This window comes from Anopheles nili, chromosome 3 (assembly GCF_943737925.1).
Source record: "Anopheles nili chromosome 3, idAnoNiliSN_F5_01, whole genome shotgun sequence".
Taxonomy (NCBI): Eukaryota; Metazoa; Arthropoda; class Insecta; order Diptera; family Culicidae; genus Anopheles; species Anopheles nili.
In genome coordinates, this window is record NC_071292.1 from 49977232 (window position 1) to 49992878 (window position 15647).

General features: G+C 52.9%; 1 protein-coding gene across 1 annotated transcript in view; it reads right to left on the minus strand.

Annotated features, from left to right (window-relative positions):
- Positions 1-15647, minus strand: part of LOC128724535 (titin-like) — a 140577-nt gene that overhangs the window by 58080 nt on the left and 66850 nt on the right. Inside the window, exons 19-26 of the mRNA XM_053818260.1 lie at positions 12803-15601; positions 6869-12715; positions 6557-6791; positions 6319-6490; positions 6058-6244; positions 4415-4745; positions 2955-4281; positions 2081-2210 (exon numbers count right to left, since the gene is read on the minus strand). Of these exons, the coding sequence (XP_053674235.1) occupies positions 2081-2210; positions 2955-4281; positions 4415-4745; positions 6058-6244; positions 6319-6490; positions 6557-6791; positions 6869-12715; positions 12803-15601 (11028 nt within the window). The remainder of the gene's footprint in view (positions 1-2080; positions 2211-2954; positions 4282-4414; positions 4746-6057; positions 6245-6318; positions 6491-6556; positions 6792-6868; positions 12716-12802; positions 15602-15647) is intronic.

A 15647-nucleotide genomic window follows, 5' to 3' on the forward strand; every position in this document is an offset into this window, starting at 1 on the left:
GGCTTCTTCCACCTTTGGCTGGCCGTAGTAGCAGCGAGCGAAACGAACGTACGGACGATTGATGGTTCGACGACATGTGAATATGCTCCGTGGGACGAGGTGCGAAAAATGTACGCTTGCAAATGAAGAGGTCATAGGGGCGCGGGCGTGCGCGCGTGTGTGTGTATGTGTTCGTGTGCCTGCTAAGCTGAGGATTACAGCGAAAGGGGTTAGGATTTTTTCACGTTGCGTGAAAAAACAGCCCCGTCCTCGATCGCGATCATCAGCCTGCTGTCTGGCGTGTCTTTACTTTATCAGTTCGAAAAACGATTCCTAACGAGCGGATTATGGTTTTTTTTTCTTCTTACTTTCTTACAATGCCAATCTCACAACGGGTGGTGTACCGTGGGTGGGTTCGTACACTGGGCAGGTTGGAGAAGGCTCCTTTTTTTGTTTTGCTTCCGGCACGACCGGGGGGCGACGGGCTTTATTGGAATTTTGAAACGGGCCAACGGAAAAAAACGATCCGCCGTTCACAAAGCGATTCCTCGCTAATACGCATGTGTCATTCGATCTATTTTCATTGCTAAAAATAGCGAAGACAACGGGTGGGAGGGTGGGTTTTTGGGAAGGTGGAAATGAAGTCCCTTCCAACGCCCCACCCCTGTCCCACCGCTGAGGGGTTTTCCCTCGTTCGTGTGCGCCTTGTGTGTATGTGTGCGTTTCGTGTGTTCGATCACATGTGGGTTTGTGGGTGTGTGTGCTTGTGTGCGCTACAGGTATGTGCACGCGATCGTGCTCGGGATGTTGCGGAGCATGTTTTTCCCGATCACCGAAAACAAGGGTTGGGGTGAAAAACAGGGTGCCAAAAGGGGTTTTACAATTATGAGCCGCTGCTTGTCGTCACCGTCGTTCGTTCGCTGGCTGTGTACGGTTGATGGAAGAAACCATTTCCATTTCCTGCATTGATCGTTCACTCTCTCTCCGTGCGTGTGTCTGTGTGCGTGCGTGGTACAACTCCGTTTATTGTGTTAACATAATCTCAAGCTATAAACTAAGCTCGCCCTATGCGCTTGTGTATATAATGTAAAGGAGTCTCGATCGATTAAAATCAGCGAAAGCTATATATCATGTAGGAAATAAGACGTAAAAACAGCATAAAAAAACAGGGCGCGACGTTATAAATAGGTAAATTAGCTCTTTGATCTACTTTTCCTCCTTTTTTGCTCTCTTTCTCTCATATTTTTTTCTGGTTCAACCCAGCCTTCTCTCTGAATGTATCCAGTTGTTTCGCGATTTCTTCTCACGTTCCGTAAATTTTCGCAGTGTATGCACTTACAACAACCTGCCACTGTGAAAAATGATCATTTTTTGTTCTCTCCGTTTGGCGTCTGTCGCGTAATAAAACCGATACATCGACACAATCAATATTAGCCACAAGCATAAAAGTACAAATGGGTTGGCAGTTGTCATACAAAGAAAAAACACTATTACCGCCACAAAGCAAACACCGAGACAAAATGGCTGCCGCTGCGTCTGCCTTGTCTGGCCTTGCTTTGAACACCGCTCGCTTTTCGTTATGCTGACGCGCTTATGCGCCTCTGACGCGGGGTCATGGGTGACATTGGTTTTTTTTCTTCTTCCTTTTTCCGTTCTAGCTTGGTTAATAGGACAACAGCAAAACTGCCCACCCTGGGTAGGCACGCTGGAGCCACGCGCGCGCGCGCGCGCGTATCCTCGGCGTATATTAAAGCGCAAATACCACAAATAAATGATTTTTTTTTGGAACACTAGGCAGCTAAGGTATAAATAGCACAACAGCAAAACAACATTCGATCCGCTCCGTGCGGCGAAAGCTCCGCCGCGCATCCCGGCGCGTTATCGTTAGACGTTAGAACATGAATGCTTCAACAACGAACACTTTTCGTTTTTAGAGACAAAACAACCGGGGAAAAGGTACACAGCTCGCCTGGAGCCTTGGGCGGAACTTAACGTTATTTACTGATGGTGTTTTGCTGTTTTTTTGTTTTGTTTGATTTTGTTGATTTTGTTTTGTTTTTGGAGGGTTTTGTTTTTGTTTTGTTCTACTGAGTATTCTTACTTTTGACTACCAGTTTGGCGGATGTTTCGACCTGACCGGCGGATGTGGTCACCCGGCAGGTGAAGAGGCCTGAGTCCTCCTCGTAGGTCGTGCCGATCAGCAGCACCGCGTTGTTGCCCTCGTTGATCATCTGTGGATGGATGGAAATTACGGATTGATTAGAATGCCGAATGCAACCGTCGGGTTGAGAAATTATGTGAAAAAAAATACCATAAAAAAAACGCGAGTGCCTAATTTACGGGAGTCCCATTTCCCTTGCGTTTGGCGTTCATTTGTGGGATGATTGCCAACGTGATTTAAAAAAATAACCCTTCGACGCCAACGGGCTCAACCTTCGAAACGAGCGTGCTGATGGATATGCTCGTTCAATTTGCGACACCGCGAGCGCTCGGTATGGTGTGATGATGAGCCAAGGCAATCAAATGGAGACGCCTGGTACGTCACTACCTTTGGCAACGCTGGCGACGACAGGTGCCCCGAATTGTTTGGCGTAAAAGTTTTTTAAGCAAGCGTGAATAATGTCCAAAACAAGTGGAACTAATTGGAGCGTGGTACGATTCGTTGGGCGTGACATTTAACAAGCTCATCTAACTCGTGCCAAAGACGTCCGCCAACAGGGGAGCGTTCCAGGGGCGTTTTTTTGTGTCGATCAACTCGTTTACGTTAATTAAGATACAGCGCTTAGGATGCTTTCGAGGGCACACTTATAATGCGAGAAATAACTTATGCCAAGCCTCACTCGAGGATGCATTTTGTTCATTTTTTACGATGACATTACGACCAATTTTGAGGTAACAATGAATAACTTCGAATGGCATTTCACAAAAATCCTTGCGGCGCATAAAAATAAACTTACGATATTGAGCACACTTACCTGAAAATCGGGCGACTCCGGAATCAGCAAACCCTCGCGCAACCACTGCACGGTCATCTTGGTCGGTTTGCCCACGATGGTCGTCTTGAACTGCGCTGGTGAGCCTTCTTCCACGACGCAATCCTTCATTTCGCTCAGCTTCGGTCCAGCATCCGGCATCTCCGGTGCGACCACCTTCAGCGTAGCGGTCGTGTGCACTTCACCACCTGGGTTGGAAGCGATGCACAGATACTGGCCTTCGTCCTCCGGGAACGCCTCGGTAACGATCAGCGTGAACGCATCCCGATCCTTGCCCATCTGGAAGTACTTCGACGGTTTGATCTGCTTATCTCCCTTGAACCACTGCGCGGTCGGTGTCGGTTTTCCCGTCACACGCGTCCGGAACTCGACCGATTGTCCCTCGGGTACGGTCTTGTCCTTCAGCGGTTCCACCAAGGTTGGCGGACGCTCCGTACCAGGTGTAGCTGGCTTTTCGATGATCGGTGTTACTGGCGTATCGACAGTACAAACCGCATCACAACGCGCCTCACCGGCACTGTTGATGGCCACACACTCGTACTTAGCGCCATCCTCGGCGTACGCCTCGATGATGAGGAGTGTGTAGTTGTTGTCCTCCTCGAGCGTCTTGTACTTGATGTTGGGTGTGATCTTCTGCCCGCTCTTCAACCAGTACACGTCCAATGGCTTAGTGCCGGTGACCTTCGCGTCGAAACGTGCCAGCTGTCCAGCTGTGACCGTCGTGTCACTGATGGTGCTCACGAAGCTTGGTGGGATAACGCCACCACGTCCTTGCTGACGGCGTTGTTCAACCACCAAATTCGCACTGCACTTAGCTGATCCTCCGCGATTCTCCGCGATCACCGCAAATACAGCTGAATCCTCAAGGAACACCTGGCGGATGATCAGCACCGACTTCGAACCGAACGTGTGGATCTGGAAGTCTGCGGAGTTGTTGATCTGGAAGTTTTCGCGGAACCACCGGACCGTCGGCATTGGTTCACCATCGAACTCCACCTCAAAGCGAGCCTGTTCATTCTCGAACGCTCGGCATGGTTGGATTTTGCGCGTGAATACCGGCGGTTTGGCTGGCTGCACTGGGCCCTCAACGACACGTTCGTGTGTGGTGCCCTTGTGCTCCATTTCCGTTGTTTCGGTGGCCGTGATCTTGCGGATGATCTCCTTGTCATCGTACACCTCCTTTTGCGTTTGCTTCTGCTGGGAAACGTGCACCTCTTTGCCTTGTACCGAGGTTTCTGTGGGTTCTGGGATCAGCTTCATCTTCGGGGCTTCGATCAGGTCCACCTGTTCGCTTTCTTTGGTTTCCTCCCTAAGAATCGCATAAGAGAAAATAGAAAATGGGACGAAATTTATCGTCATAGGTTAATCAGGGATTATTAAAGGGATATTACGTAGATAGTAAGGTTATTTGTGTTTGTATCTAACAAAGCAAGAGTACTTACAAAGTTTGCTCGTAGGCACTGGCCATGCCCTTCGCGATCGATTGGCTGACGACCTTCTCGCCCGGAATGGCGAACTGGTGCTTTTCCTCACGCATCTTCTGTTCTTTGGTGATCTGTTCGTTCTCCAGCTCGGCCAGCTTGCTGTAGTAGTCTTCGCCCTTCTTCTGCTTGACTGTCTTCTGCCACTCGGTTTCACCGTCCTTGCGGGCCTTCGCCTTCTGCACCACCTTGACGACGCGCTTCTTCTTCACCTTCTCCTCCTGCAGGGTCACCTCAAGATCGGTCTCATTGCGGCCCTTCTGATACGCGACTAGATCGTAGTCGTACCATGCTGTTAATCAAAGTAATTTGGGTTGGAAAAAGTTGGGATTGGGTGATTGTGGCAACAATACACAAGGCGCAACCAAGCGCGACCTCCCAACGCGGGGGTGACGCTTTTTCTTTGTACATATTCGTTGAATTTTGGGGAAGAAAAACCACGTGCCATATGATCGCTGATTTGGAAAACAAGCCAAGAAGATCTAGCAGGGAAATGCACGCATGCTGACCGGGGCTAGGGGATAAACTTCGAGCAATGTGCGGTAAGGAAGACGGCATAGTTAATACACGATTAATAGTATCAGTTTCAGAGAGAAAGGGATTGAAAGATTTTAGTGACTGCCACCTTAGAAAGCATCATCAAGCTGTTCTCGCTGCCTTACACTGGCATCTTACCTGATAGCACGCAGCTAGCTGTGCTCTTAATAACCAGAACCACGAGAACAAGCGAGACTTTAACAAGGGATTAATAAAGTAACGAAATGGTCAGTCAATAGAAAGCAACGGTGGTCCAAGAAACCGCAACCAAACGGAAAAGCACCCATAAAGGTATGCCAGGTATGTACAAAACGAGCAAAAGAAAGAAAACATGATTAGTTCCATACGGTGCTGCTCGACTACAGGGAAAGATAGAGAGCGAGAGCCAGTGCGATCACTCGATAGAAGAACCCAGTGAATTAGACGACGAACTCTCGTGAGTTTTGCGGCGCAGAAAAGCTCTTCCACGTCCTGGACCTGCAAGCTGCAACAGCACTAGCGATGAGAGTTCCACCAGAGCTCCTATTCTTGCACAAACGTCAGCTGAACTCCGTTGCTATATCTGATTTTGCTAGGGAAAGGTTGTGTTGTTTTTTTTCTTCTCTTTTCGGGTACGTAGGATAGAAGGATATGTGGAAGGATAATGGGAACATTTTGACTTGATATGGTTTTGGTTGCTGCTGAGCAGCGAACGTGGAATGTGAACTGTTTCAACGGTGGAATGCTGAAGTGCTGTTTTGTTCTCGAAGTGGTCCAGTTGAAGGCCTCAGTGTTAGTGTAGTAATACGCCACCACCGTTGGTCTGCGAGCTCCGATGCAGTACAGGAGCGCAGACTCAACGGAGCAATACCTCTACCCAAAAGCGTAACACTTGTCAGTGTTGTTTTATTTTTTTGTGAGTGGTAAGTAGTAGTACGAGTAAGTGAGTGAGTGCGTGTTATACGTGGCTAGTAGATAGAGAGTTGAGAGTAGCGATAGATGTTCGCGGCCTGCGCTGCCGCAGCGGAGTAAGGAACAGTATACTGCAGGTGGTGAGGTCTAGTGGGTGCGTGTGTGAGACTACTTACGTCTTGGGGAGTTCTTCAGCACACCGCGGTAGTCATCTCGGCGTGGAGTGATCTTCAGTTCACAGCTAGCAACGGCTTCACCGACGGAGCTTCGGGCGATCACCTCGATCTTACCGGTGTCGTACTGACGCGTTTTCGGGATGTCGAAGTGATACATACCGTCGTAGGTGAGCTTGTAGCGTTGACCCTAGAAATTAGCAGAGATGTTAGGGACTGTCAAAATGTCCTCAGAGAGCTATTCTTATTAAAAAAATGACTTACATTAACAACCGTGTGTCCGTTGATAAGCCACATGACGCGTGGTTTCGGATGACCAGTGACACGGCAGCAGAAGCGAGCCCATTCGCCTTCCTCGACCTCGATCGATTCTGGGCGACTGACGAACGCCGGTTCCTTCTTCGGTTTCTGCGTCTCATCGATAACCTCGGGGATGCTGTTGAAAAATTCGAGCAGTTAGAGAATGGTAAACGCTTTCTGACTCGTGATCAAAGCAACTTACTTCAGGTTCCACAAAGCTTCCATTTCACGGATCTTCTGGATACTCTTCATGCCCTTCGGCAGCTGTGAGTCGTACACAATGCCTGGCTTGCCAGTAGTCTTGATGATGGCGCGCGTCTCATCCATACCGTAAAGGTTGGTAGCACGGCACAGATACTCGCCACTGTCCTCGGGGTAGATCCAGCCAAAGTTCATTGCCACATAACCAAAGTCGTAGATCGGCGTGAAACGGTTCTCTGTAAATTGTGACAAAATTATAACGTTTTAAATGACACTTTGAACACCTGTACGAGTTCTAAAACGGTGCACTTACTGTACGGCAACGGTTTGCCATTGTAGAACCATTCCACCTTCATATCCGGATCACCAACCGGTGCCAGTTGGCACTCGAACTTCGTCGCCTGCATCTCAACCAGGTTAGTCTGATCCTTGATCTGCACGACAAACCGAGGAGGTTGCTTGCGATCCGGATCGAACAGATCGTCCTCAGTCAGGAAGATCTCCTCCGTGTACTTCTTGATCGTCGCCTCCATCTGCATCAGTGTCTCGGACTTCTGCATACCCTTCGGGATTTGGTTCTGCAGCACGATCGAGGGCAACTTCTTGCAGGTGACGTGCGCCTTCGTTACGTCCTCACCGTGCTCGTTGTACGCGCGGCAGGTATAATCGCCCGCATCCTCCGTGTACACCGACAGGATGTCCAGCGAGACGAAGCCCATATCGTAGATCGTGCGGTATCGGTGGCCACTTGGCAGTGGTTTTCCGTTGCGGAACCACTCGACGCGCAGTTTCGGGTCCTCTTTAGGCTCAACGCGGCATTCGAAGCGGATCGTTTCACCTTCATCGATCGTGGCAGACTGGATCTGTGACACGAACTTCGGTGGTCCAAAGGTACGTTCTTCCTGGGTTGCAAGCGTCACCTTGCCACGTTCCAACTCCTTCAGCTTCGAGGCCGTCATACCCTCAGGTAGCTGTGAGTCCAGCACAATACCACCGCGAGCAACTACCGTGACCTTGGCGGTTGTCGAGGCCGTTCCCCATTTGTTGGTGGCACGGCACTCATACACGCCCGAATCGCGCACGTACGCGTAATCCATGTCAAGGGCGATAAATCCAAAGTCGTTCAGCATATGCACTCGAGATCCGGTCGCAAATGGTTTGCCATTATGGTACCAGTCGATGCGCAGTGACGAATCACCCACGGGCTCTACTCGGCAGTCGAAGTGCACTGGTCCGCCCTCTGGCACGTCCACGTTGTCCTTGATTTCGACGACGAACTTCGGTGGACGGCCTTCTTCCTCATCAGCCAACAGTTCCTCGCGCTTATGCAGCTGTTCCTCGAGCTTCTGAATGCTCTCCGTACCAGTGCGGAAGTTGGACGGCAACTGAGGTTCCATGATGATGCCTTGGCGACCTCTCACAGTCAGCTTGCATGAGACGGTAGCCTCACCATGCCTGTTGGTTGCCTTGCAGGTGTACAGTCCCGAATCGCGCTGATAACATCCCGCAATCTCGAGAATCACGAATCCAAAGTCGTTGATCGTTTTGATGCGTGAACCGGCCCACAGTGCCTTACCATTGTGGTACCACTCAACTCGCATGCTTGGATCGTTGATCGGTGTCAATCGACATTCGAAGTGTGCCAGCGAATTCTCCGTCAACGTCATATCCGACGGGGTGGTGATGAACTCCGGTGGCTTACCGGTGTCATCGTCTGGGGAACCAAGTCCACCGTGCGGGATTCCAAGACCTTCCAGCTCAGCGATGCGTTCGATCGTACCTTCCATACCTTTAGGCAGCTGTGACTCCAGGATGATGCTGCGCTTGCCCTGGACACGCATAGTCGAGCTGGTGACGGCTTCACCATACTCGTTCGTAGCACGGCACGAGTACTCGCCCGAGTCTTCTGGGTACACAGGTGAGATCTCAAGGATCACGAATCCAAAGTCGCAGAACGTGCGGAAGCGTGAACCCGTCTTCAGTGGTTTACCGTTCCAGAACCATTCCACCTTCAACTTCGGATCGTCCGTTGGCGTCAACTTCGCCTCAAAGTGAGCACTTTCACCTTCACGCAGTGAATCGATGTTCGAAAGCGGTGTCGTAAAGACTGGCGCACGTCCACCCTCAGTACGTTCGCGTTCATCGCGCGTACGCACCAGCGAGTCTTCCAATGTCTGGATCTTCTCCAGTCCACCCTCCATACCACGGGGTAGCTGCGAGTCCAGGATCAGGTTCGCCTTCGAGACGCAACGCAACGACGCCTTAGTGCTGTCTGAACCATACTTGTTCGTCGCACGGCACTCAAACTCGCCCGAATTCTCCTCGTAGCAGTACAGGATGTCCAGGATGACGATACCAAAATCATGGAACGTCCGGTATCGGTGTCCATGTGGCAACTTCTGTCCATTCCAGTACCACTCGACCACCAGCTCGGGATCGTTGATGGGCGTTAGACGTGCCTCGAAGTGAGCACTCTGGCCTTCCACCAGTTTCGTGATGTCGCTGATCTTCGTCGTGAAACGAGGTGCCTCACCAACTGGTGATCCTGCTGCGGTCTGCTTCACGCCCGACTGACTCTCGAGCTCGCGGATACGCGCCAATGAGTCCGGTTGCAACGACTCCAGATATACACCACCCTTGCCGAAGCACTTCAGCGTTGCGCGGGTCGAGTCCTCACCGTACTTGTTCGACGCACGGCACACGTACTCGCCCGAATCGTGGCTCTGTACGTACGCAATGTCCAGCAGAACGTAGCCAAAGTCGGACACTGGCTTGATGCGGTTCGAGTGGCGCATTGGCTGTCCATTGTGGAACCATTCCACCTTCAGGTCTGGATCGTTCACCGGCACCAGCGTGCACTCGAAGTGCGCCGACTGGCCATCCTTCAGACCCTCGAGCGATTGCAGTTGAGTTGTGAAACGTGGTTTCTGTCCTGCGGACTTGTCCACGCACTCCAGATCAACGCTGATCTCGGCTGAGCCCCAACGATTAGTGGCACGGCACGTGTAGCTACCCGAGTCCTCAATCTTGGTTCCAAGGATCTCGAGAACAACCATACCGAAGGCGTACACTGTACGCACGCGGTGACTTGCTTCCAGCTGACGACCGTTGTACAGCCACTCGATGGTCATCGACTGATCGCCTGTTGGGATGAGCGTGGCATCAAAGTGCGCGATCTCACCCTCTCCGACGTTCGTCAGCTTCACGAACTCCGACGTGAAACGTGGCGCATGACCTGCGTCCGAGTCCGCCTGTTCGCCATCCGGTCGACGTAGCGAATCCTCGAGATCTTGAATCTTCTCCAGACCCTCGGTACCCTTCGGGTGTTGCGTGCGCTCGATCAGGCTCTCCTTCGTGGCGCAGTACACCGTCGAGGAGGTGAACGCCTCACCGGCACGGTTGTACGCCTTGCAGGTGTAGATACCTTGATCGCGCTCGTACACCTCCGTGAGATCGAGCGTCACGAAACCGAAGTCGCTGGTCATCTTGAAGCGCGAACCGTGCTCGAGCACCTTTCCGTTGAAGTACCATTCGATGCGCAGGTTCGGGTCTTCCTTTGGCTCGACCTGTCCTTCCAGGTGCAGTGATTCGGCTTCGTTCAGCCGGAACTCCGACTGTAGCTGTACGGTCCATTGTGGTTTCGGGAAGGCAGCATCTGGTTTCGAGTCCTGTCGCTTGTAGCGGTTGGCAAGGGCAGCTTCGGTGTCCTGTACGGCTTCAAGGCCGGCCTTACCCTGCGGGTGTTGCGTGTCCAGGTACATCGTGGTAGTGCTGGTGCATCGCAGTGAGCCCGAGGTGGATGCTGAGCCCTTGGCGTTGGTTGCCTTGCAGGTGTAAATGCCTGAGTCCTCGGCATAAGCACCCGTGAGGTCGAGCGACACGAATCCAAAATCGTACGTCGTCTTGAAACGTGATCCAGTTGGTAGTGGCTTTCCATTGACGAACCACTCGATCTGCATGGTCGGGTCCTTGGACGGTTCCACGCGGCATTCGAAGTGAGCGTTCTCACCTTCGCGGATCTCCACGTTGTTCAGGTGGCTCACGAACACTGGTGATTCGAACTGGTCCTCTGGGACGTCACGTAGATTCAACCGAGGTGCCTCAAGGTCCTGGATCTTCTGCACCGATGAAGGATGCATCGTGTCACCAAGCAGCCAGTGGCTAGCGTCGATCTTGAGCGTGGCAGTAGAAACGGCCTCACCAAGGTTGTTCGTCGCCTTGCAGGTGTAGATCGCTGAATCGTCCGCTCGCAGACCGTTGATCGAGAGCGTAACAAGTCCGAAATCGAACGTGCTGCGGATACGAGCGCCCGTAGTAATCGCGATACCGTTCTTGAACCATTCAATGCGCAGGTTCGGATCAGCTCGTGGTTCGACCTGTGCCTCCAGATAGACGTGCTGGCCCTCTTGCAGCTTATCGTGGCTCTCTAGATGCGTCGTGAACACCGGTGCCTGTTGGGGCGTCGTGTCAACGAACATATCTGGCACGCGGTTCATAGCGGCTTCCTTCAACTGGATCTTCTCCCATGCCTCCGGAAGTAGTGGTTCACCAGCGATCGATGCCTTCGATTTGATCTTCATCGTGGTAGAGGAGACAGCCTCACCAGCGCGGTTGATCGCCTTGCACATGTACACGCCAGAGTCCTCCGCAACCGCCGAGTTGATGTCCAGCGTCACGAATCCAAAGTCGTTGGTCGTACGGAAGCGCGAGCCCATCTTCAGCTCGACACCGTTCACGTACCATTCGTACTTCATGCTTGCATCACCCACTGGAACCACACGTGCCTCGAAGTGCGCATGTTGGCCCTCCCACAATTCCGAAGGTCCTGTCAACAGCTGCGTGAAAATGGGCTTCTCAAACGCGGCCTCACGATCTTCTGCACGCTGCTGATGAGGTTGCTCCAAAGCAATGATCTTCTTCATGCCCTCTGGGTGTTGCGAGTCCATCTGGATGCTGGCCTTCGTACGGACGCGCATAGACGCCGTGGTAACGGCCTCTCCAAGTGGGTTGATCGCACGGCACATGTACACGCCTTCATCCTCTTCGCGCACATGCTGCAGGTCCATCGAAACAAACCCAAAGTCATGCTGCTTAGCAATGCGCGAGCTATCCTCCAGAGGTTGCTCGTTGCGGAACCATTCCACACGAAGGTTTGGATCTCCAACCGGAATCAACCGGCACTCGAAGTGTGCCGTTTGACCTTCAGCGACAAAGTCAATGTTCTGCAGGGGTTGCGTGAACACCGGTCGCTGTTTCGTGATCGCCTCTTGTACTTCTGGTCGGCGGAACGGACTGGCACCTTCAAGTTGACGGATCTTGTCCAATCCCTCAGGATGTTGCGTGTCCGAGATGATGGCGCCCTTCGCCGACACCTGCATGCGGATCGACGACTTACACTGACCCTTGGCGTTGATCGCCTTCACCATGTACTCGCCAGCGTCCTCAGCCACGACGTGCTGGATGTCCAACGCGACGTATCCAAAATCGAACGTGATGTGGAAGCGTGATGCCGACTGCAGCGGTTTACCATTGTGGTAGAACTCGATGCGCAGGTTCGGATCGTGGATGGGTTCGACCTGTGCCTCGAAGTGCGCCGTTTGGCCTTCGTGGATCTCCGTAGTTCCGCGGAGTTCCGTCACGAAGCGTGGCGCTGTTACCTCCGGTTCGTCCAGCTCCAGTCGAGATGGGCGCAGATGCGCCTCGAGCTTCTGGATCTTCTCCAAACCATCCGGATGCTGCGAGTCGAAGATGATGTTGCGCTTGTTCGTGACGCGAATGTTGCACGTGCTGACCGCTTCTCCGACGTGGTTGGTGGCCTTGCACATGTACGTGCCACTATCCTCACCGTATACGTAGAGGATGTCCAGCGCGACGTAACCGAAGTCGTGCGTTGTGCGGAACCGATGACCAGCACGAATCGCCTTACCGTTGATGAACCACTCGATCTTTAGGTTCGGATCGTTGATCGGTTCAACGCGGCACTCGAGGTGGGCGTAGTCACCCTCCTTCAGGTTTTCGAGGCTGGTCAATGGCGTCAGGAAAACGGGCTTCTGCTTCGCCGGTTCGACGTCCGGTGTGTGTGGTTTCTGGTAGCTCTCCAGTTCCTTTATCTTTTGCAGTCGCTGTTCGTCAAGCGTCTCTAAGTATAATCCAGCATTTGCTAAAGGAATCCACAACGAAATAGATGATTAGGATCGAGCAAACTCTCTGATCAACCTTTCAAACACTTCCTCAACCTCACACTTACCTGTGACTTTAACAGCGCATGTCGTAACAGCCTCTCCAATTGCATTCTTTGCCTTACACATGTAAGTACCCGTGTCCTCAGCGTGCGCATAAAGAATGTCGAGAGCTACGAAACCGAAATCGTACGTCGTCTTGAACCGGTGGCCCTGTTGAATCGGACGTCCATTGCAGTACCATTCCACCTTCATCGTTGGGTCGTTAACAGGCGTCAGTGTCGCCTCCAGATGTACCGGCAATCCCTCAGTAACGCTGGCATTCTTAAGTGGTCGTCCGAACTGTGGCTTTTCGGCCACATACATCTCATCTTCGCCCTTGCGGCCATACCGAGCATCACACTCGAGGTACTGGATCTTCTCCAGTGCACCCTCATGCTGCGTTTCACGCACAATGCCCGCCTTCGGGGTGACATTCAGCGAAATAGCAGAAGTTTCCGAGCCCAGATGGTTCGTGGCACGGCACGTGTATTCGCCGGAGTCTTCGGCGTACACCGTCAGCACGTCAAGCGCAGCGAATCCAAAGTCGTACGTCGTGCGGAACCTGTGACCGGTAGTGAGAGGTTGTCCATTGTGGAACCACTCCACCTTCAGGCTCGCATCCGGGTACGGCTCGATGCGGCATTCGTAGTGAGCGCTTTGTCCCTCCACGAGGTTTGTCGGTCCATGCAGCTTCGTCGTGAATTTAGGTGGCTGCGTGACAGCTACGTCCTCTTCTTCACGACGGTGGAACCTGATAGCATCCTCAAGCTGGTGGATCTTCTCCAACGCGCTCTCATTCTGCGTTTCCAGGTCAAGCGACGCCTTCGATTGGACAACCAACTTAGCTGAGGTGACAGCCTGACCAAGATCATTCGTCGCTCGGCAGGTGTACGTGCCCGAATCCTCCGGATTGACGTACTTCATGTTGAGCGCTACGTAGCCAAAGTCATGCATGGTCGTAGTACGGTTCGACGCCTCGATCGGCACGCCATTACGCAGCCATTCGACACGCATCTTCGGATCACCTACTGGTACCAAACGCGCTTCGAAGTGCACGGCCTGGTTCTCGGCAGCCTTAACGTCCTTCACTGGCAGCGTGAACACTGGCGCCTGCGTGATCACCTCGTCGACCTCAGTGTCACGCTGGTAACGCGCGTTATCCTCAAGATAGCGAAGGCTCGTCAGCGCATGCTCGTGCTGCGACTCCGCGTAGATGCTCTTGCGCGTGTGCACAACGCAAGTCGCCGAAGTGACGGCTTCACCAAGTGCGTTCACCGCTCGGCAGGTGTACGTGCCAGAGTCATCACCCAAACAGCCCATGATGTCTAGCGCCACGAAACCGAAGTTGTTCGTTTCGGTAAATCGCGAGCCAGTCTTAACCGGGGCCTCATTGTGGTACCACTCAACACGCAACGTCGGGTCCGACACCGGAATGAGTCGGCACTCGAAGTGCGCACGTTGACCCTCCTTGATCTCGATGTGCTTCAGCGAAGTTGTGAAGGTCGGTGCCTGAGTTGTCATCTCGTCGAGGTACTCCGATCGCTGCTGGCGCGTCTTCTCCTCGAGGTACTGGATCTGCTCCAGTCCCATCTCGTTCTGGGTGTTCGTCAGGATCTGCTGCGATCCGCGGCACACCAGCTGTACAGCGATCTCATCCACGCCGACCAGATTTACGGCTCGGCACATGTACGTGCCTGTGTCCTCCGCAATCAGATCAACGATGTCAAGTGCCACATACCCAAAGTCGTGAATCGGCCGGAACCGATGTCCTACGGTGATGGGCATACCGTTCTTGTACCACTCCACCTTCAGGTTCGGATCCGTCACTGGTTCCAGCTTGCACTCAAAGTGTGCATGACCACCTTCCTGGGCCCGATCGATGTTCTTCGGTTTGGTCAGGAATCGCGGTTTCACGTTCACGATCTCATCCACGTACTCGGTCTTGCGGTAACGCGCGATGTCCTCCAAGTACTGCAGCTTCTCTAGCCCAGCCGGGTACTGCGTCTCAAGGATTAAGTCCTTCTTCGCCATGATGCGTACCGAGCACGAGGTGACAGCTTCACCGAGCGAATTGCGTGCCTGACAGGTGTACACACCAGAATCAGCGGCGTACACACCGAGCAGGTCGAGCGCTACGTAGTCAAACTCATACGCCGGTCGGAACCGGTGTCCAATCTTGACCGGAAGTCCGTTCACGAACCACTCGACGCGCATCGTCGGATCACCGACAGGTTGCAGACGGCACTCGAGGTGAATGTTGGTGCCCTCGAACGTTTCCACGTTGTGGAGTGAGCGTGCAAACTGAGGCGGTGACATAACGGTGATGTCCTCCAGGACATCACGACGCATACGCGATGCGTCCTCGAGGTACTGCATCTGCTCGACGGACATTTCGCTTTGTGCCTCCGTAATGACGTCCGAACGGGTGATGACACGCACGCATGCGGATGTGTGAGATGATCCTAGTTGGTTCGTTGCTCGCACGGTGTACTCGCCTGAGTCCATGGCGGTCGAGTGCAGAATGTCTAAGGCTACAAAGCCAAAGTCGTAGTAAGTCTTGAAGCGCGATCCGACGGTGATCGGGCGTCCGTTGTGGTACCATTCGACACGCATCGTTGGATCACCTAGGGGTTCGAGTTTGCACTCGAGATGGATGTTACGGCCCTCGCCGACGGGCTGCGGATCTGAGAGTGGCTGTGTGAAGATCGGCTTCGACTTGCATAGCTCCTCGATCTGGTACTGCGGCTCGACGAACTGCTTCTCGACCTTCTGCTGCGAGCGTTCGACCACGTGGTGCATGCTGGTGGTGTCGATGGCAGCACGAGCTGGAAAGGAAATGAGGATGCCCATTATTACGATAGCCTCTTTTCT